This window comes from Alligator mississippiensis, chromosome 6, assembly GCF_030867095.1.
Source record: "Alligator mississippiensis isolate rAllMis1 chromosome 6, rAllMis1, whole genome shotgun sequence".
NCBI classification, from domain to species: domain Eukaryota; kingdom Metazoa; phylum Chordata; order Crocodylia; family Alligatoridae; genus Alligator; species Alligator mississippiensis.
Window position 1 is genome coordinate 57,032,838 of NC_081829.1, and position 22,577 is coordinate 57,055,414.

At 43.1% G+C, this 22,577-nt stretch overlaps 1 protein-coding gene across 2 annotated transcripts in view; it reads right to left on the reverse strand.

Moving 5' to 3' along the window:
* Positions 1–22,577, reverse strand: part of CDH23 (cadherin related 23) — a 565,943-nt gene that overhangs the window by 291,100 nt on the left and 252,266 nt on the right. For both annotated transcript variants that reach the window (XM_059729899.1, XM_059729898.1), the window contains exons 8-9: positions 18,851–18,979; positions 8,000–8,078 (exon numbers count right to left, since the gene is read on the reverse strand). In XM_059729899.1, coding sequence (XP_059585882.1) covers positions 8,000–8,078; positions 18,851–18,979 — 208 coding nt within the window. The remainder of the gene's footprint in view (positions 1–7,999; positions 8,079–18,850; positions 18,980–22,577) is intronic.

Here is a 22,577-nt window from a genome sequence, read left to right on the forward strand (position 1 = left end):
CCTGGTTGTGCCACTGGCCTTTTAGGTGACCTTGGGCATATGACATCATGTCTCTATGGCCCAGTTTTCCCAACTGTGAAATTGGGATAACTATGCTGACTTCCTTTGTGAAGCAGGAGAGCTCCAAGTGTTTTCAAGAGCTACAAAAGAGCCAGGTATTATCACTGCTACTGACATGATCATTTTTACATCTGTGTATAATTGATTTCTACTTTAATTCACTTCCCAATTCCTATAGGATAAATCGCTTTGCAAAACGGACACAAAAATCTACCAGGCTAGGCACAAAATTTGCTTGCTGGCCTTTACCATAATGACTGAAGGTAATGGTAAATTAACTATCATATTCTTCTGAATATAAGACACTTTTAAAAACTAAATATTTTCCCCTGGGTCTTAAATTCAAATAAGATAGATAAATAAATAAAAAGCTCTTAAATGCACCATAGAGACTGTAACCTTGTAAATGCATCTTTATTTGATTTTTTTCTTAATGGAAGTGTCAGAAAATGTGGGTTTATCTTAAATTCAAAGGCATCTTATATTTGAAGGAATATGATAACTTTTACTTGACTGCCTCCCCTTCCTTTTTCTCTCCCTCCCCCCGCCACCCCCCAAAAAAACCCCCAAAACCAAAGACTTACCCACCTTGGGTGCATAGAATTTTGCAAGGCTGCATTAACATAATGGTGTAAGATACCAGAGGGTAATATCCTCCTTTGGGGGATATTATTATTTCATTTTTAAGAAACTTAACTTTTTAACATTTTGAATGCTATTTTTAACAAATCAAACTGCCCTGCTAGCACTAGGAACCCACCTCTTCAGCAGAGCAGAGGGGGCCAGTCTACCTTACATGTACAACAATGATTTTGCAACTGGCTGAAGGAACCAACACACTAATGAATTACATATAACAGTTCAGTTTGCTTCTGTGCACTAGCTATTTCGCAACTAAAAAAAAAAGTCAAATCTGTTCATCTGTACATACTCTACTGCCTGAATGATCATGTTTGCATCAGCTCCTGCTGTAAAACAAAGGGCATTCCCTAATATCTCAGACAAGAGAAGGAATACCCTGAAGACACGAATACAGAGCAGAGCAGCAGCATGTTGGGGCAATTCACTTAGGGATGTTCTGCAGCACCTATTGGGGATGCAAGGAAGGAGGTCCTGCCAGCAACATCTATTCCACAGGCACATTAAGGAGGTCTGCACTGCACATATAGTGTCCTGATTAATTATCATGTGGTAACCTAGGCTTCTGACACAGGGGAGATAGTAGCCATTGTTACTAACCCAGCTTCAACCACCTTGTTTATGAGCACAAACCTTGTCAGTAACTAGCAACAAGATCCATTTAAAATGAAAGTATGGAACTTTAAAGTTTTATGCTGGAGCACATCTTCCATCATACCTTCACTTTAAAGTGAAGGCAAAGTGAGGAACTGTATAAAGAGGGAACAGACAAAATGAGCCAGCTGTACTGTTAGGGGTAGGGCTGAATAGGATCAATGGATAGGGCATCAGGGAGAAATTCCTTTTTTCTCCACTATTTGGATTTATTATTAGTACTGTGGTAGCATCCTGAGGTCCTGCTTAACTTAATTACCAGGGGTACACTGTGCCCAGTGACAGATCAGCAACAGTCCTTACTCCATCTCAGGATACAGCTTACTGACTGTGTTTCTTGCTTTGTACTTCAACCCAGCTGGCCTCACTCTGCAATCATGTTGGGATTCATAAGATGAGTAATCAAAGAGGCACCAGCTCTAAACTGGTATAAGAAAGATTAGAATTTGGTTCAATATGTCTTGACATGTTTTCTGGCATTCATTAGATTGTCTTCCACTTGGTGCCCAATATGTACCTCCAAATCCAAATGCTTATCCATGGCTGGTCTGGAGGTAAGTTTTCATTTCAAAATAGCTAATCCATGGCTGGACATTTGATTGTTTAACAAGGGTGCTTCCCTTTGGCTCCAAACAGCACTATCTTGTTGCAAAATGCTGCTGTTCCCTTAGGAAAGACAGAGAGAGTTTCACCCAGACTTCCAAAATTCTTGTGTTTTCAGCTTGCAGAGAAAATGCAAAACAGTTTAATCACTTGTAGCCCTGATGTGTTCTGCATGATTGTCTCCTCCAATAGATGCCCCCTATTAGTCTAGACCTGGGGCAGTGATTAAGGTAGTGGCATATGCAAGCAAATATAAATGTGTTTGTGTGCATCTGACTATGACTGACAATTCACACAGATCATAACCCATATCCAGCCAAAAAAACCCTCAAATACTTTGAAAAGGTAAGGGCTGGAGTGGCAGAGACTTAACTGACCAAGTCACTGGGGCCATTTCCAAAATAGCCTTGAGGCTACCTTTGATTATGTAATTATATGTATCAGATATATATATGCAGCAGATGCATTATATGTATGTGTGTATGTGTATATATATATAAAATGGAGCATGAATCTGAAGTCATCTCAGGTTTAGGGTTCGCTAGTTTATTTCACAAATCAGCCATTGTCTATCGCAGGAGCTTAGGTCCTGATATGAACATGAGCACATACCCACATTTAGTGAGTAAGTACTCTATAAACTGCATTTATGCTCATTTATTTTTGCAGATTCTGATAAGCAGATATAATTCATTGCAAACAAAGATGCCAATTCTGAACAACTAAAAGAAAATGCAGAAAAGTATGTAAAGTGAAAAAACATTTTTCTTCAGATCTAAAATGGGATCACATCTGGGTCTGCAGTACTGTAATTTGCCTTGCTCCTCTCCCTCCACCCCACCATGGTATTGCTGATGGAAGGAAATCCAAGATTTACTCCTCAACATGCTCTGATTAGGTCTTTTTTTGACTTTATATGACTTAGATTATGGCATCAAAGGCAGACACATCTAGTAGCATCTGTCCATGAGTGGGTCTAGAAATGTCTCAGAAGGGGTGCAGAACTCCGCCTCTCAGACTATGGTTGGATGGGGGCACGGAGCAGCTGGAGCTCTGAGGCTGGCAGGAGACACCAGGGAGCTAAGCCAAGCTCTGGTATTTGAAAGGGGAGATCCATTTTACTGCCACCACTATGCCCAGCTGACCCAGACATGAGTGGCAGCCTAGAACTACTCCTTCCCTGCTGCTGCCAAGGGTTGCAGGGAGCAGCTGTGCAGGGAGCTGGGATTGGCCAAGGACAGCGGCAGTGGAGTGAAGGTTCTTTCTTCCACTGTCTGTTCCCTGTTCCCCCAGCCACCAAGTGTCCCCTGCTGCTGCCATTGCCCCTGGTTGTTGCAAGCATGGGGTGTGGGGGAGGGACGAGGGACCTAGAACCTTTTAAGCCCTGCTTCAGCCACACACTGCAGGGAGCCAGCCTCAGCCAGGAACAGCAGCAACATGTACATGTTCCTTCTGCCAGTGCCTGCTCTGTGCCTCATCCTTCCCTCCTCTGTAGTGCCCTAGCTGGCTGGGAGGAAGAAGGCACTGGATGGAGGGACCTACACACCTGTGTTGCTGTTCCAAGGCTGAGCCTGGCTCTCTACACAGCTGCTGCCAGCAGCCGATGGCTGGAGTGCAGCAGGAGAGGTTCTGGGGCTCCCCCATGCCTGTGTCAGCTGGAAAGAACAGCAGCAGTAGGGGGGATATTCTTCCTTCCAGCACTTGCTCCTCACCAGTGGGGGAGCAGCAGATGCAGAAAGATGAACCCTACCCTTCGCCACTGACCTCTGCTGAACCTGGCACCCTGTGCAGTCACAGCCCATAGCTAGAGTGAGGCAGGAGCAGCTCTGGAGCTCTCCCTGCACCTTAGTCAACCAGGGACAGTGGCAGCAGAAGGGGGTTGTGTCTGCAGTATTGCCCCTCTCCTGGATCAGCTCCTGTATCTGCCCAAGGATGGTGTTCATTTAAAACAGTCACCAAGTTGAGGAAAAATATAAGAACTATTAAAAATACTTGTGTTACAAAAAGTCCATCAAAATTCAAAAAAAGAGACTAGTGTTGTGACAGAACCAGGCCACACCAAAGAACTTGCAGAAGTCTAGGAGTCCCCCGCAGCAAAGGGAACATGCCAAGTGGGGCTCATAACTAAATCATTGTCAAGTTTCTGCATCCTGACTTCCTTTCTGACGACAGCAATTACAGAATATACCTCAAGAAAGTGAGGAACCAGAAATGCTCTGTTCATGTTAAAAGCTTCCCTCAGGCCTAAAGCATTCAAATGTTAGTTACTGACATGGTTTCAGGAAAGTTGATTTTAGAAGCACATTGCATCCTGCATGGGAAGGAGAAAATGTATGATCAGAATTTCCATATGACAAGGCAAATGTAGCAGGCAGTCACAAGCAGTAGGAATGTGAGCTACTGTGTAAGTGCTGCATCTGCATTGGACTTCGGTGGAAATGTACTATCCCGTTGCTGTACTGGAAGCCTCTGTTATAAAGGGAAGTGTTAATGTGTTTACCACCACATTTGACTAATTTTCCTTGGAGAAGAGCTAACTGACCAAGCAAGTAAAACATGAGTATTGGTGTCGTCTATACTCGCGTTCCCTAGATTGCTAACACTAAGGATAAATTTCCTCCAAAAGCTTAGTGACAGCAAAACCAAAGAGGCAAAAATCTTGAGATGTCCAAAATGCAGCCTGGCCACAGAGAAAATCATGAAAGGAATGGAAAGAAAAGCAGCCATTTAGGAACAAGAGGTGGGAAACCACAACTTAGCAAGTGGCAAAATTAAGGATAGTCAATAATAGAAATATATGTTTATTCCAAGACATAACTCAACAGCCACACCAGTGGAGAGCATTAAATCTAATAACTCTATATTTTAAAGCACTTAGAAAATGGCATTATACAAGTCTAGCCTACAGAATGGTCCTCAGGAGATGAGTAACAGGATAACGTAGCTTTCATGGTTAGGTCATACTTAGGTTCTAATGCAGTGCAAGTAAGCAGCTTGTTGAAAGTCTGCTAACTGGAGGTTGGCTGGTGACCTCTGCAAAGGTAGTTCCTGGTCCCTGTTCAGTTTTTAGTGATCAAATATCTACATCACTAAAAGACATTGCCAACATTTTTCCTGATTAGTACATGTGTGAGAGTGATCAGGTGAATGTGTCAGTTAATTCAGATTGAATACATATCAGAATAAAGTTAAAAGTGAATTATAAAAATGCCTAATCCTGGTATCTTTAAAGACAGATTGATCTGGATGCAAATTAATACTTCCAGCCAGGGTCAAATGACATGAAAGCCAGACTCAGATCACCTTGCCCTTTATGCTCATTAAGGTGCAGACAAAAATTAAAGGAGTATTTGAAATGATACTTTGAGACAGAAACTGGGAAAATAAATCCAGAATCCAGTGTCAGGATTAAGTTAGGAACTGTTAGCAAATGCAGGAAACAACAGTCATTTTAGGGAGGACAAGGATTTTTACAACTTCCCACAAACTACCCAAATGGTGCATATCATGAAAGACTGAGATAACCTATCCCTCCATACCATATGGCTAGCCCATCAGGGTTTTTCCAGCTTGTATTAAAGTTTTAAAATTAACTTTCTGTCCCAACTGGACTGAAACCAAAACTTTTGGCAATTCCAGAGAACCACAAATTGTGAGAACACTGCTATAAAAATACCATAACAATGTGCTTCTGAAAAGAAATAGCTCCCCACATCCTACAGCTGCCCCATGAAATCCACAGGCTTGTCAGTTCCACAATAGCTTTGATCAGCAGCGAAACTAACGAGCACTTCCATTTTAATGAGCAGCTGACGGGCTCCTGAGATCCAGCAGCTTGGCTACCTCACTCCACAGACTATGCCCAAGTCTGCCTGAGCACTTCCAGACTCCCAGGCTGAGCTCTGCAACAAGACAGGAAACTTCTTCCAGGCTCACTGCTGCAGAGCTAGAAGCTGTGCTCCAGTTGAAGCCAGGGTTCAAGGGCTTTCAAGCTTTCTATCATTCTAAGCCCCTGGGTCCAAAGCAAAGAGGCTGGAAGCTCTGGTTTCTTGATCCGCCCTGGAGCCACAGATTTGAGAACTGACCCTGAATTTGGGACAGTTTGCCTTATAGGTCTGCCCCAGAACCATGGCTCCAGGATATATCCACCAAACCGGCTGCTCCAGCTTCTCTGGAATAGATCTGCCAAAGGACTGCTCCAGAATGGAGGTCATGTACTTCCAGAACACCTGGCTCTAAAAACCTATGTCCCAGCCCTGGGGCAGTCTGTCAGGAACTCAATGCTCCTGTACAACCCTGCCTCGGATTTGATGAAAATTCATCAAACCAGACATATTTTGAACAAAAGAACTGGTATTTTCCAATGGAATGTTGTTTTATCAGGAAGTTTTTGTCCAGCTTTCCTGCTTCTCTGGTGTGATGCCAATTTCTGTGACACTTTACTCACCACAAAAGTGTCCCAGGAAGCAAGGGAGAAGGAGGATGAAAAGGGGCCCCTGAAACTAGAAGCCTACAGAAAAGGTTGGGGCCAGCTGGAGAGAAGTACATGGCAATAACCAGCAGCATAATTAGGGGTGGGCAAGGGGAATAACAGCCCCTGGTAGCAGCTTAGAGGAGGCAGTGGAAGGGTGAGTCCAGGGAATCTTGCCATAGCAGGAAACAGGCAGGTGCAGGAACACCATACCACTAGCAGCTGCTGCAGGAGCAGCCAGAGCCAGGGGTGGATAGACAAATAGGCAAGACTGACGGCCCACAGCCTTCTCACCTCACTATCAGAGGTTTGCTCAGAGTGCAAGTTTGTTAGATATGCCTCTAGCAATACATATTTCCCTGGAACTATCTGCATGGAACCTATGTAGGTGAGCTTTCTGGGCAGGAACTAGAGAGGCTTCTTACAGAAGAAGTCACTTTCCGGAGCATGGAGAATGCCTTATGACCAAAGAGAAGAAGTACTAAAGATGACAGCAGTCTCAAAAATATGTATTGTGGAATGAATCATTCCTTCCTTCCTTCCAGAGGTGTTGTGTACAGGTAGAATTAAAGGATGTGGGTGGTGAAATGTGAAGGCCAGGACTCTGCTTTTCACTTAACTCCTTTCCAGTTCCATATTAATTTTAAAAAATGCTGTGGCTTTTCCAGCCTTTTCAGATCTGCTAGATCTCCAAGTTAAGCAGAGTCTGACTATATCAATACTTGGAAGAGGGATTGCTAAGGAAGGCTAAAGTCCTGGAAAAATACGGGAGTGAATCAGTGGGTGATTAATGCTATTATGGACACAGTTAAAGAAATAATAAACATCTGAACTAATAACATTGCTTTATGACTAGCCATAGTAGGCAGAGGGAAGGGAGAGGTGCCAAGCATCAACCCTACTGCTGCATTTCCAGGTCTGGAGAGTGTAAAGTAGGTGGGTGGAACTTACTTTTTGGCAGCAGTTTCAAGTGATGTGCAGCCAATGTAGCTGTACCCATAGTCTCTCTCTAAAAGCACCACTGGAATGCTAAAATGCTTTACGGCTCTCCTAATCCCCTTGCAGAACTGTTAGAAGGTATCAGGCAAACTACATTCAGCCTTAAGCTAGTAGAATGAATTCAGAAAGGTGAAAGGCATACAATATTAGTAAGCAACACATCCAAACAAAGCAGTGTTACCTGAGCTGTGCACTGCCACTGTGGAAGAATGCACACATCCTTTGCACAGCATGTATGCTATAAAAGTTGAAAGGCTTCAAAACAAAACACTGGCAAATTCTGCATACAGTAACTGTTTCCACTCAAGGGAATGGAAATGTCACTAACAATGGATTGGGACAACACTGAAGGTAACAGAGGCTCTTTAGAAAGATGAAAGCTTTCGGTTATACCAGCTTGCTAGGGAAGTCAGCAATGACCGAAATGAAAGAACTAACTAGAGACAGCACAGTTAAGAAGGTAATTCATAAAATATCGTTTCTCTAGTACGGGCAGTACATAGATGAATATCTATTGCAAGGCCAGTTCCTCCCTCATCCGCTTTGTGAACTCATGTTATTTCCATGACTTACCTGAGACAATGGTGTATCCAATACCTCTGGGCCGTCCCTTGTCTTGGTCAATTGCCGTTATCATGCGCACAGTTGTACCCTATGGAGGAAAAGCAGGATTAAATGTCTCAAGCACTGTAAAATTTCTCCTACATCATATCCGTGTCCTTTATCACACTGCAGGACGTTTACAAACTCTGCCCAAACTTCATTTCTACAGTTCATAAGACTTATCTCACCTGCTCTCAGAGTATGGGAATAAGAGCACTTCTGCATCTCCAAAGATGCACTACATGCTAAGATTAACAGCTGAAATTCACTGCTAATGTATTTTTTTAATTCTTTGTTGTTAGAGTCTTGCTGAAGGTCAGGTGCTGTACATGGGCAGCACAAGACACTGTAGGAAAGGCCTATGCAAGCCTCCAGATATAGCTATGCCAAAGCACCTTATTTCTGACCTGCAACACCTGTTGTCATGGGTGAATCCAGGATTACAGTGATGGGGAGGCTCCACTGCCAGTCTCTCATCCCTTCTTTTCCCACTTCTGAATTCAACAAGGGGAAAGAAGAGAAGAGAGGAGTAGGGTGACCACATACTCTCTGGGCTCTGGAGTTGCATGCATGCAGGTACTTTGGGAAGACACCGCGCCAACAAGCCAGTGAGCTCACAGGGCTCATGGCCAGCAAGGAGCTCCCAGCAGGAGACAGCACACAGCCAAAGGGGGATGTGACCTAGGGCTGTACAAAACAGCACCGTTCCAATTCAAATCGAGTTTCGAGGCTTCGAGGGAACAGAGTTTCATTTTGAATTTCATTTCAATTTGAAACCGCTGTTCCTTTTCATTTCATCGAAATAGTGACGCTGTTTTGATGTTTCACCCATACGCTTTAATGGGGAGGCTCAAAAAAGCCTCTCTCATCCGGCAGGCAGATAGGGGGCACGCAACCCTGGGAGGGCTGCGGGGGCTGTGGACCCCCAATTTGCCTGCTGGATGAGGGAGGGAAGCTGATGCTGCCACCTGGGACCAGGGAGCTGGGGAAGGGAACTGAGCCTGATCGCCCAGTTCCCCTCCCCACAACTGTGATCGGGCTGGGGAAAGGAACTCAGCCCAGCTGGGGGCAGTTCTTTTTCCCAGCACGGTCTAGTGCTGGGGAGGGAAACTTTTGAAATGTTTCGACTAGCCTCGTTTTGTTTCAAGGCTGTTTCGAACCCCTTCATTTTGATTTGATTTTGCTGTTTCAAGCTCAAAATAAGTTGAAATAGTGTTGAATCGAAACACCTGGTGAAATTTCACACAGCCCTAGTGACCATACCATCACACTCCTCTAGATCCACCCCTTCCTGTTGCTATTCAAAGCCTGTGCTCCCACAAAGCTCTGATAACACACTTGAGTCTTGACCCTTAAGTCCCAGGAGAGAACTAAACTGAATGTAATCTCTATTCTACAAAGTCTCCTGAGTGGATTGAGATGAATGTGCTAGTTTTGCAAAGGGAGGCAAATCATGACACCATTGAACTAATTTTCACTCTCTCTTGTCACCTACCAATAGCAGATGAATTTGAAGCTCGGTCAGCAAGGTGATTGTTGCTATTAGTGCTTGAATTTGGGGGTCACTAAACCTTGGGAGCTAAAACAGAAATTTCAGCAGGAGGTAAAAGGAGCTGCAGTACAGCTAAAGCAAAAAGAATATCATAGCTAGGAGTTTTTAGTTTACAAGGAAAATTATATACTCCTTAATTTTAGAAAAGGGACTTACATTAAGCAATAATTTCCTCAGGTTGTGGCTTCAGGCATCATATTCCTCAAGGCAATAGCTTTTTTTCACCCTACATCTCCACAATGGTCAACACACAGATTCTACCTATCCATTTGATTTTCAGTTTTGATTTGGTTTTTCCCTTCCCTGTTCTCTGAATGAGGCATTCTTGGCAATAAGAGATACTCCTGCTGGTCAGGGCTGGCCAGCTATGTGATTGACTGGGAGAACTGCAAAGATTTGTTACGTTTTAATCGAAAACTATAGACAGAACAAGGGGTCTGAACGCAGCTTGGAACAGGGGTCAGCCTACGGTTGGTTGCCTCTGTAACTGTCAGAGCAGTCAGCAGACGGCCTTTTACACTAGCTCCTTCAGGAAATTTGCTTGACTTGCAGCCCCATCAGAAGCCAAAAATATTAACAAGCCCAAGAGTCTCATGTGAAACAAACTGGGAAGGGCCAAGAACTGACCAAAGATTAGCTTAGTTTTCAAAATAGAAATGTCAGTTCAATAGCTCAGGCTCCTCTCATGCTGGCTTGACTCCCAAGGATGTCATTTAGCTCATATGTGCATGCACTCTCTCTCTCTCTCCCCTCACATGCAAAATAACAATTAATGTAGTATGAACATGTTTATGACTTAAAGCTGTTCTGTTTTCATTGGTTTATTGAAAGCGAGGGGAAGAAATGGCATTTTATTTTGCCCTGAAAATGTCAGCATTGGCATTTGCGTGTCTAATGAGGAAATCTGACAGCATGTTAGCCTTGGCACGAGCACACTGATGTTGCCATTCATCAGCTGAAGGCCAAAGGTTGGAACCATTCAAATTTCCCTTTTTCATTCACCCAACCTTGCTGCTTCAGTTTTTCTATACAACTATGAAATTTTTCATGAGCTGTATGAATCTTGTCTGGGTACATTCATGACTGAGGGTGTGTACACGAGTGCCACAGAGTGTGCATTCATATATGAACAAATTGTGTCCCTGATGGTGTCAATAGGTGTAGGTGTCAACATGCGCCTGTGAATACAAAGGGGTGTACCTACATATGCATACCTGGAAGCATCTGTACACAATGATGTACACATCGGATACCGAAGCACAAGTTTGTCAATGTGCATGTGTGTGTGTGTGTGTGTACATGCAGAAGGTACATAAATACCCTGGACTAACAAAACTGAAGCTTACTAGATAAAAAGTTGCTGCTATGAATGCTGGAAAAATCCTGTGACAGGAAAATATTCCCATTTAAACTTAAAGCAACCTCGGATAAGCTTAGGGAAACTACTGACAGTGCTTCACCTGCAGAAATGCAGAGACTTTCTGTCACCCAACTGTCCTCCCCCCATTCTCCATCCACCCCCTTTCACATCTGTACTTAGACAACACGAAGCACTGATAGGAAGAACAGAGAAAATATGGAACTGGCTGTAATAAAGGGGAAGTTCTTTGGCCTGTATAGATTTCTCTTCCCAATCTCCTAGGGCATTTCAGTAGACTCCTTAAGTAAATCTGCACTTTTATCTGAGAGCATTAACCATAAATCCTGGGTCATTGACCTTTGAGCAGCACTGAGCTGCTGGGCCCCGCCAGCCACAAGAGAGCCTCTAAATCACAAGCGGTAATTGTGTTTTCCAAACCAGCAAGTACAACTGAAGATGGTATTACAAGCACTAGGAAAAAGAGAAAATGGGCAGATGGGAGACAAGAGCTGGGATTTAGAAAAGCAAGGGAAGAAAGCTGAAAAGAGGAAAGGGGAAAGAGAAAGGGAAGACTTCTAGGCAGAAAATTCAGTAATCACTTCCCAAATGCATTACACTTTAATTTACCATTCCTGTAAGAGTGATGTGAGCCCCTATTTGCTCATTGGCAAACCAAAGTGCCTCTCCATTCCAAAGGCAATGGGTAAAGGCGCTGGCCTATCTGACAGTTCACTCATCGCCTGTCAAAAGAGACGGAGCAGCTCAGAATGATAAGTGTCACTAGCCGTGCTGTACATTTCAAAGGGAAGACAGCTGCAGGAGCCAGTGGGCTTAGCAATGGCCTTGGAATAGCAATGGGCCTGTTTATTTTGGTGTGGGTTTCTCTTATGAAAAGCCACCTTCTGTGGGTGCCAAGTGAGATGATTACTGCCAGAGACAAAGGTGCGGATTCTGCTGTGATCGTTTTGGAAATTATGTTTGGAATAACCCAGCTGTGAGAGCCAAAGAGTTGTCCACACGGCACACAACTCTAGTTACAAAGATTAAAGGACTGGCCAACCCCTGGATGGTAGGCCTTATCCAAAAAACTGGCTTCACGGAATTGTCTGTGGCGCTATGGGTCAAACCCTTTTCCCTTATAAACAAGTCTCCACTCTTGCTTATAAAATACTTTCTTGTGCCTGCTGAAAACGGCTTATGCTTTACCCTCAATAGTGAAAGAAATGCCATAGCGCAGGGGTTGTCAACCTCGGGTATGCGTACCCTGAGGTACTTAGGTTGTAGGGGATACGGGCAGGTGGGTGGGGACAGAGCGGGCCTGGGGGCATGGCGGCAGCATCTCCCATGGCACATTCCCACATGTTGCTTCTTACCCAGGGGAGGGGGTGGGAGAGGGGCGCACCAGGAGCTGCTAGTCCCATGCAGCACACCAGGGCACCTCCCCACCTCCCACCCCAGCTCACTCTCCTGATTGGCCACTGCCATTGGCCAATAGCTGACAGCAAGGAGGCACCCTTCTGCAGATGGATGTGGGGCAGGGGGGCTCGCATATGGCAGCTGCTGCCTCCACCCACCACCCTGTGCTGCTGCCTCCCAGGAACAAGACTGGGGGGAATGAGGGCAGTGGCACCCCTCTGCAGGCTGCGCAGGTGCTGCCTGGCTGGCCAGAAGGGATGCGGGGAGGGGGCTAGCATACAGAGGCTGCTGCTGCCACCACCTGCCACCCCATGCTGCTGCTGCACACCACTTTTCCATGGCTGGTTGCAAGTGCGGCTCCGTGGCCTGCTGATGGGCAATGCACACTTGGCTGGGCCATTGCCCCCCACCCCAATGTCTGGCCACCACCACCAGAAGGGATACACTAGTTAAAAAGGGTTGAAAGCCCCTGCTATAGTGGATATGGCCTGAAACCCATCCTGTCCAGGCATCAACTTCCTAGAACCCACAGCAGAGCCAGGAATTGCCATCCACTTAGGTTTTCCTTCACAGCCCTGCTGGGATTTCATTTTTCTTGTAACTCTGTTCATTTGATGCTTTCAAAATCTATGTAACTAATGGAATCAAACTCTCAGAAGCCTGCACCTCCCCTACCAAGGGCCTGATCAAAACTGCATAAAAGGCAATGGAAGTCTTTGCACTGAATTCAGTGGGCTGTGGCTCAGGCCTTAAATGTCTAGTTTCAATTAAGATAGGCGAGAGGGCGTGAAATGAAACATGAATATATACGCATGACCTGGGGTCATCTCCAAGCACCTGAGAAATAGTCTCAACTGCAGAGCACTTATCACCTATCCTGCTGGTACACAGATTTAGGTAGCTAAGCAAAGGTAGCTAAACTAATGCTGTCCAGTGAACGGAAAAGTTGAAGGGTCTCTCACTATAACCCTATAGTTTTGATGAAATCCTTGCCACCATAACTTTGCCCAGGCAGACCACCAGAGGATGAAGGACCCACTTCCCAGGAAGCTATTTTTAATCTCCAGAAGCAAACAGGCAGGCAGGCTGGGCTTATCTTTAAATTGGAGGGAATTTTGCTGCTGTAACCAGAGAACACCTTACAATTATTCTCAGTGAAGCTCCTAAGGTGGCCTGCACATACGCAGGTGGGGAACATACATGCACCTGTCTGGTACTCTGGGGAGTGCAGCTACTCATGAAGACTCTTGATGTTCTTACAGTGAATAACACCTCACCTGTAAATCAAGAAGAGTGACCAAAATAGGCCTCAGAGTGGTGGGGAGAAAAATGCAAGTGAAATGCAGGAACATAGAATAACCTTCCCTCACAAGGGAAGAAGGAAAGGAAAGATTTAAAAAACCAATAATCTGAAACAGCTCTATGCTTAAAAAATAATAATAACGGAGAATTTTACATTATCCAAACAAACTCTGATGGTTTGGGGTGAGGAGTGGGGGATAAATAAATCCTTTTTTAATAAAAACCCTGAGCTTTTAATAAAGTGTTCATGCTGATGGGCTGAAAATATTATAAGAAGGAATTAACTGAGAGCTACTGATACTCTAGGGCAAAGATGGCACTGCTTCTACAATACTACTTTAGCACACTGAATTTTTTAGGGGTGGCGATTGTAGCCATGTTGGTCTAGGAAGCTTGCAAAGAAGATTTTTTTTCCAGCTATTTTAGTTGGTCTAATAAAGGATATCGGATTTACCCAAAGAACCTTGTCTGCCTTAGGGGTGGTGAGGAATTAACAGTATTTTAATTCTATTTTAAGAAAATTATATTTTAAGTGTGCTATGTAGCAATAAAGAACACTTCCAGTTACCTTTGAAAGCCCAATTAGGGACTAAAAATGACTGAGTCTTGGCCCCTCTTGCTGTTGTCAGTGAGTGTCTGGGATACCAGAATTCTTTTGGCCTCAGTTTGCCTCTTAAGGGAGTGGTTTCCTTCCCATGTTTTTTCCTAGAAGAGTAGTCTTGATGAGTCCTGGATGATAATCATTGAATGAGCAGTGATCTAAGCACAGAAATGGGAGCCTGAAATTCCTAAGTCAGATTTGGATTCCTCTATGTAGTCATGGGAAAATCCTTTTCCTAAAAACTCCATTTACCTGTCTGTAAAACAATGTTGGTACTTATTGACATATGGAGGTTGTGAGGATTAATGTTTGCAAAGCATTTTGAGGATGAAAAGTACTATGTACCACAAGTACCAGGCATTGCTGTAGCTCTAGGACATTTTGGTTTGACTTGTTTGGGTACTCTGGGAGATTTGCATTATCCGTTGGAAATATATACTGCATCAAGAAAAAATAAGCAATAACTCATGGGAAGACCATTTTCCCCCACAAACATGGGAGAATAATAATAATGAATTCTAAATAGCGAGGAAAATGTCTTCTTTCTTCACAGGTTTGAAAAAAAGCATGGGCAAAAAATTCTTTTGAATTGTGCTATAGTACCTTGGTCTCAGAAAAAATAAGAACCACAGTAGCACTTCTTTCCTTTCCTTTCCCTTTTTTCCCCCCATCTTCTATTACAGGATTAAAGACTTGAAAGGCGAACCGTAGCCCAGTGTCACGGCAGGAGGAGTCAGTGGGAGGGGGAGGGAGGCCCCTTAAGAAATCTGCCACAGCAGATTCTTAGGCAAAAAAAATCCTATTTCTCACTCCTTAATTCCAGTCAATTCCAGTCAAAAGGCTGATAGGGATCTGTTTGCAGTAATTTGCTGCAGTTTATCCACTTCTTTCACCTTCTATCAGCTCTTCAGTGACGGGCTGGCTGACATGCTGTTACTCGAGTGAGGAAATTAAAATTTGATGCAATAATCCCAAATAAGAAGAATTTTATTAGGTAATATATACACTCTAGATTAGGTATTCTTGCATGATACATAGATAGAGACACACAGACATGCTGGGTACCATAGATAAAGAGAGACAGACAGATAGAGGAAGAGAGGCCGGGGAAAAATCTCATGCAAGTTGTTCTAACCTTAAAAGCACAATAGCACTAATCTCATTTACTAACCCAGTGTGCCAGAAAAATGCATGCTTCAAGCCAGAGAACATAGCATACAGTCAACTTCAACTGGACATTGTGGATGTCCATTTTATGACAGAGAAATGAGTCCAGGTGTTGCATTCAAAACTCTAGGTGTATCCCTTTACATAACAAAACCAACATACAGTATGACAGTTTCTCTTCCATGTCAGATATTAGAGGCAAAGCTGAAGAAAGTGGGTTTTCATTAGAAAATGGAGATTTGTCAAAAGGACCACTTTCCATGGGACTGTACCTACTAGCTGCAGCAGAAGGATGAAATTTCTGGTCAGAATCAAAGAGCAAGCATGCCTCAACCTCCTCATAACAGGCAACAACTGAGGTGTCAGGTCAACCACCTGGGATGGAGGAGACCACAATTCTAGTTCTGCCTATGCCAGATTCAAGCCACAGACTTGAACCTGATTCTCCTACATGCCAAGTAAGTACCTTAACTGCCATACTGCTGGCTGTTCTTGGCCACCTCTCATCTGTCTTCCCAGTTGAACCTATTCTACTTTTTATAGATAACTGGACCAGAATCATTAGACCAGAAAGAAAAACTGATTTGCGTGGGCTGTAGGAGACCCAGGGCCAAGTCCCTGATCTATAGAGAAAGATTCAAATCAGGAGCCTGAAGCAGGGTTTGTCACATCCTTAACTACTAACTGGGCTTGTGGCTATTCCCAGATGAGCAAGAGTCTCTATAAGGAAGGTATCACTCTGCCCTAATTTCTGCCTAACTTTAGGCTAACATTGCTAACTACCTCTCTCGCTCAGCTGTTTATGCAAGTGGCAGAGATATGTTTGGGAACCTTTCAGAGTACGTGCATGCCTCATGCCTTTCTCTGGATGGCAGACAGGCACTTTATTTCGTGAGATCCAAAGGGACTAAAAGTTCCTTTATTTGCACTCATTCAAATCACTTCTCATGGTTAATCACAATCATCACTCTTGTAACACAAATTTCTACTGGAACCTCTTAATCTAGCATACAATAATTCATTATTGTATTAGAATTCAGTTCATGCCAGTCTGCTGATCTCATAAGTGTTGAGACTGTTAGGTCACAAAAACTCCAAGTCAGAATTAGTCAGACACCCTGGAGATATATACAAAGGAAAAAATATTCAGAGGAGGTGGAGATGATCATAAAGCTGGGCTGGTAATTCTAGAGTCATTTTTTGCCTGGCAAGAGTGGCATAGCAAATTTAAAACACAGTTTTCATGGTCTTATGCTCTTTACAGACTCCTGAGGTTGTCATGCTGCAACCATCAGTCATAAGCAGGGCCCACTCTGAACTTCCATCTATTACACACACACGCACGATGGTAGAGAAAGTGACAGGGAAAAATCAGTCAGCATAGGTTGTACAGTCACTCACACTGATTTCTATGGATGATGAAGATGGTTCAATGGATTAGAACCCTGCTTCCCACATTTTTATCCTGCACTCTGTTGTGACCCTTTTGCAGAAGCCAGAGACCCAACAGAAACTGAATTCCAACAAACTCGAAAACGTTTAGATTATGACTCACTAGTTTGAGGTGCATCTCATATTTCAGGTCAGACACTGATACTTTAGTACATGTTCTGAGTGTAATTGCTATGTATGGTTAGTGTAAGTATCAACATGAAGGGACCATTTAGTTTCAACCTTATTATACTGTCATTTAATTTGAAAGATGTTCCTTTGCAGGATACAAGGTCACTCTGTGAAGGTGATTCAGTCTATAATCCTTAATTCTGAGGGGAGGGTATATGTGCAGGGGGAGTTTCCATTTCTGTAGCGTCACATAATTCTTTGTTTCTGTTAGTAAGATGCATATAGACATTTTTCTTCCTCTATTTTAGGGAAGCTGCTTATTATAAACATGACTGATATTCATGCAAGTCATTCATGTTACTATTTGTATTACTATTGACTTTTGGCTTGAATCATGTCTCAACCTCTTGGCTAACATCAAATATCTAAAACATCTCCTGTTAGAGCAAACTATACTCTAATCTACAGAGGGAGAGAATCAATAATCTAATAGTTCTTTGCCCTTTCTAACATTTATGATCTTAATGGTTTTTATCTTGGCACATACCTAGAATATTCAATATTTATTTACTGATCATCTACATGCTGCCATTTTGGGAGGTGGCAGGTTTCTGCATGTGCAGAAGAGGATGATTTACTTGTGAATTACTTGTGATTTCATATCTTTGAGATTTTTGTTGTGGCTATTTCAAAAGTGCTTTTCCATAGTGAGATTTGTGCAGGTAGGTCCTAACCCCATTGATTTTTGTTATGGTTCATTGCTTTAGGTTTTCACCACATGTGTTAGGCCCTATATTTCAAATGGAACAAAGATGCAGAAGCTAAAGCAGAGCTCAGCTTTTTGTCTGCATAGAATGTTTATTTTATTACATTGTGTACCTGGATAAAATGAACAAACTAATTTGCCCTCACAACTAAGCCAGGTGTTTGAACTCAGGGCTCCAGAGGTGACAGACAATATATGCAACATGGAAATATAATACAGAATGACCTAACCACAAAGCACTCTCTCTACATACATCTGCTTTATGGCCAAATAGCTCCAAAAACACCTAACTGACCCAAAAACCTAAGTACCAAGGACTCTAAATGGTATTGAGGTTCCAAAGGCTTCTGAAAACATTGCCCCGTGTTAGGCATGATATCTTCAGAGCGAGTCGATATGATGCTACTGTCATAACCAGCACAATTATTGTCTGCTATCTGTACAATTTCTTCTGTCGAACACAAACTATGCCATGATTAGAAATGAGCTAGTTTTTTCTTTTTTTGATAAAAAGTAAATTGATTGAAAAATGAACTTTGAGGAACCAAAACTGAAAAATCTGGGTAAATGTGAAAAATACGTTTAGCCAGAAAAATGCTGGAAAAAATAATGAAGCTGTCAGAACATCTCATTTCAACAGTTTCAAATCAAAATGTTTAAGATGGAAATTTTCAAAGTGAAAACAAATACCAAAGTAAAAAGTTGAAATTATTTAAAAGTTGACCTAAGTTTAAAAAGGAAAAAAAAATTAAAGGTAGATTTTTTTAAAAGTTGAACAATCTGAAAATCAAATGAAACATTTTGCTTCAGATTAATCCAAATATTTTGTTTATTACAAACAAAATCCAAAAAAACCCAAAATTTCTGTTTTAGATCAACCTGAATCTAATTTTTTCTTGTGACTTTTTGATGCTGCTCCCAAACTAAAAATTGGGACAAAGCAACAAAACCATCCTGAAGGGAAGAAGCCATTGTACCAGAAGGGACAGAGGTGTCTCTGTCCAGCATTAAAATGCAATGTCCTTACTTCTCTACCCCTCTTATTCTCTCATTGCAACATCACAGAAACATCTGAATGAAGAAGAAGCCCTTACCGGAGGTGAGTTCTCATAGATGTTTGTGCTGTAGGGCAGATTGATGAAGACTGGATCCATGTCTTGCACATCTGTGATGATGATCGCCAAGTTGGCCAGAGTGGACAGGGGCTTGTTTTTATCTTGGTCCTTAAAAGCAAGGAAGAGTAAGCATCATTAAAAGGAAATGCAATAATTTAGCTCACCAAATAATGATAAAATGTCTCAGAGTAGTACTGGCAGGGATTCTCAACATCTTTCCTAGCACTGCATCGGGATCTATAAATGCTCCTGGAAATCGCTTTTTCTTAAAACTCTAGTGAAGTTATTGTTGGCAAGTCTCTCTCTCCAAGATAGAAAATAATATGCTTTTCTGTCCCAGATCTACTCTTTACAATTTAACTAACAGCCATATATTTTATTGTGCTTTGAATGAAATGGAGGAAGTGTTTTGCTTACAAATATTTCAGTCTATAAGTTGTTCTCTCATACTGAGGTGTCATAGGGTATGCCTACACAGCAAAATGAAAGTGTGGTTGTAGCATATGCTATCATGTTCTGCTAGCTTAAACTAAGTAGCAGAGATAACAATAGTAGTGAAGATGCAGTTAACAAGGGCTTTGATACATACTAACAATCAGAATTTGTACCCAGGATCTCTGGTCAATTTGGGTCTAGTCTGTATAACAGATTTGCTGGCAGATCTCCAGCTGTCCTGTGACAGTAGAACCCTTCACACTGCCAGGAAAGCAGAGCTCTCAGAACAGTCTATTTTTTGCTGGGTAAAGAAGCAAGGTTTTTGCTGTGGTCCAGCAACCTGCTGAAGACACATAAACATACTCCTAAAGCTTTAGTGGATTGCTGTAGCCTATTCAGCAACTGGTGCCTTCTCAAAATGCACTTTCAACTCTAACAACACAGCTGCTGAGGCCCAGCCACCAGACCATGCAGATGTACATGCAGTTTGGCCGGATGCCTGCTGTCTGCCACCCTTAATGTCTACTACATTAAGATGTCTCTGCTGCCAGAACTTCTTGTGGGAAAGGCAATTTAGGGTAGACAGTTTTGTAATCTGATTAGCAGCATGTCCTAAAGCTGATGCCACTTCACCTTCACCAACTGCTGCAGCTTCCTTAGCCTGACGAAGGGTTTTTGAACCCGAAAGCTTGCTTAATAACTTTTCTCCAACTATTTGGGTTGGTCTAATAAAAGATACCAAATTCACCCAAGGAACCTTGTCTGCCTATGTCCTTAGACCAACACGGCTACAACCTAAACCCCTACTTCACCTTCAGGGCTCTTGTTACCTGTCCTAGGTAGATTAAGCATCCAGAGGGATGCTAGATTGTATGAATTCATACAGACATTCATTTTCCCATGGGAGAGAGAATCACTGTTCTATCAAGAGAAAATAAGAGTGTACACATGTTCAGGCTTTTTCTTTTGGAATAAAAATGGCTGCTCCAAGAGAAAAAACCTGGGAACAACTGGAGTTAAATCACTCCCAAGAGAGTTTCTTCTGCTGACTATAACCTAACCTTCATTTTGTAGTGCAGCATACTCATAGCTTTAACTAAGGGCATACACTTGGTTAGCTAGCTACTAGTGCATTGCCAAGAGCAGTGAACAAGAGTTCATGATACTACTGTTTATGTGGGCTCCACAAACACCAACCTTTGGTTTTATTCTTACTGTTGGAATATAGTTTCTTCAAACAAATACAAAATACCATATTTACTCAAATCCAAGATGAGGTTTTCCCACAATGCAATCAGCTTGGGGAAAAAGATTCTATGATTTTGCCATTTTATGTAGAATAGATAGGGTTACATTTCAGTAGGTGAAATAAAAAAACGTACCCAAGCTGAAAATTATTCTAATATCATAAAGATGTGTAAAACTATATCAGTACAATTATATCTCTCTCGTTTCCTGTGCTGTAGCGAGGTGACTGTTTTCAAAAGTTTTTCAGGGGCAATTGGAACAAGAAGGCAGGAAAATGATTATATAGAGCCTTTAAAAGAAACAGTCCTAGAACATTTCAAGACAAGAGCCAGAGAGTGATTGTGTGCTTTTCACTGCTCTTTTCACTGCTGGAAGTCTGGATTCAAATAATCACTTAATTTGTAAGACAAATAACTATGAGCAGCCTCCAGATAGTAAAGCAGCATCCTTTCCACAGTGTCCAGGTACTTCTGGCCAGGAATCTTACAGCACTATCCTTTGCTGTCTGAGGTCTAAATATCTAAAATACACTACCTTGTGAGCAGTTGCCAAGACATCTGTATGAGCTTCCACAGAGCAGTATCCTTACAATGTCAACTGAGGTCTGCAGTACTGGGATCTCTCTTGCATTTGCCTGCACCATAAGGAGCCCTATAATGACACTAGCCCTTTCCCAGATAAAATTTTACATATTCTACAAAAAAGGAGTAGAATAAATGACATACAAAGGAAGATAAAATAAGATTTGTTACTTAACCATAAAGCCTGGTGGTGAAAAGCAAACATTAGACATTACCACACACTTCTGTAAAATGGTTTTGAAGAGCAGTAAGGACTGATTGCCAGGAAATGAATGTTGATTTAAACATGGTCATCAAAACAGCTTCTCCATTTTCCTCTTAACCAGCAGATCACTGTGTTTATGGCTTAGGTGGATGCTCCTTTCTGACGTGCACTCTGGTATTATCACTATTGGACTTGGGGACTTTTTTCTTCAAATAAAATCTTGTACTCTGATTCTCTGTTGCATTTTGCTTGGAGTAGGGGTTGAGAACACTGATAATCAAGCACAACGCTAGCTTTTTCATCTAACGTACCCATGTCAGTGCCATCTCAACTCCCTGCTTGTGTCAGTGCCATCTCAATTCCCACTCTCATCCCTCCCAAAACATTCCTTTCTGTTCCAATCCTTGGCCTCATAACAGTGGCATATCCAACACATCCTCATCATTGTGGCAGTTATAATCATGGACCTTTCTTGAGCAAATATTGTGGTTCAGAGATAGCAAAAAAGCATTAACATATGAATTCACCAAAGACACTTTTTGGTAGTGCTCATAGCCAGGGTTTGAGCTTACTTCCAGAGATGAAGAGGTAAATAGGGCAGAAAACCTACAACTACAGGCAGTCCTAGACTTACGACATTTTGAATTACATTGAACAGCACTTACGACACTTGTAATTTGACACCCTGTTTCGACATTCCAATGCGGGTTTCGCCTTTACGATGCTGGACACAGGTCCAGCTGCTAAGTCTGTTGTGGTTGGGGGGAGAGGGGAGGGAAGAGGTGTGGGGAGGCAGATCAATGCCCCTGCAGCAAGGGAGAGATTGTGGCTGGGGCTGGCGCAAGCGCTGCCCAGCCGGGGGGGGGCGGCTCCCACTGCTGTGCGCTGTAGGTGATGCAGGCACTGCTTGCTCTGGGCGGAAAGCCCTGGGAGCACGGGCTCTGCCCTGCCTCCGCTTGTCCAGCTGCAGTTGGGGGAGGCACAGCGCAGAGGCGCTGCACTGCCTCAGACAAGTGGTGAGCGGCAGTGGAGCCGCTCCAGCCTCCCCATGCCTCCTGGACAAGCTGCTGTTTCACCCCGCTGAGCAGCAGCAACTGCAGGGCATGGCAGGGGCATGTGCCCTGGATTTGGGGCAGGCGGCAGAGCAGGGGCTATGGGGGGCTGCAGCTGCCCTAAAATTCCCCGTAGCAGCCCCAGCCCAGGCTGCCCCAAGCAGATCCAGGGCACAAGCCCCTGC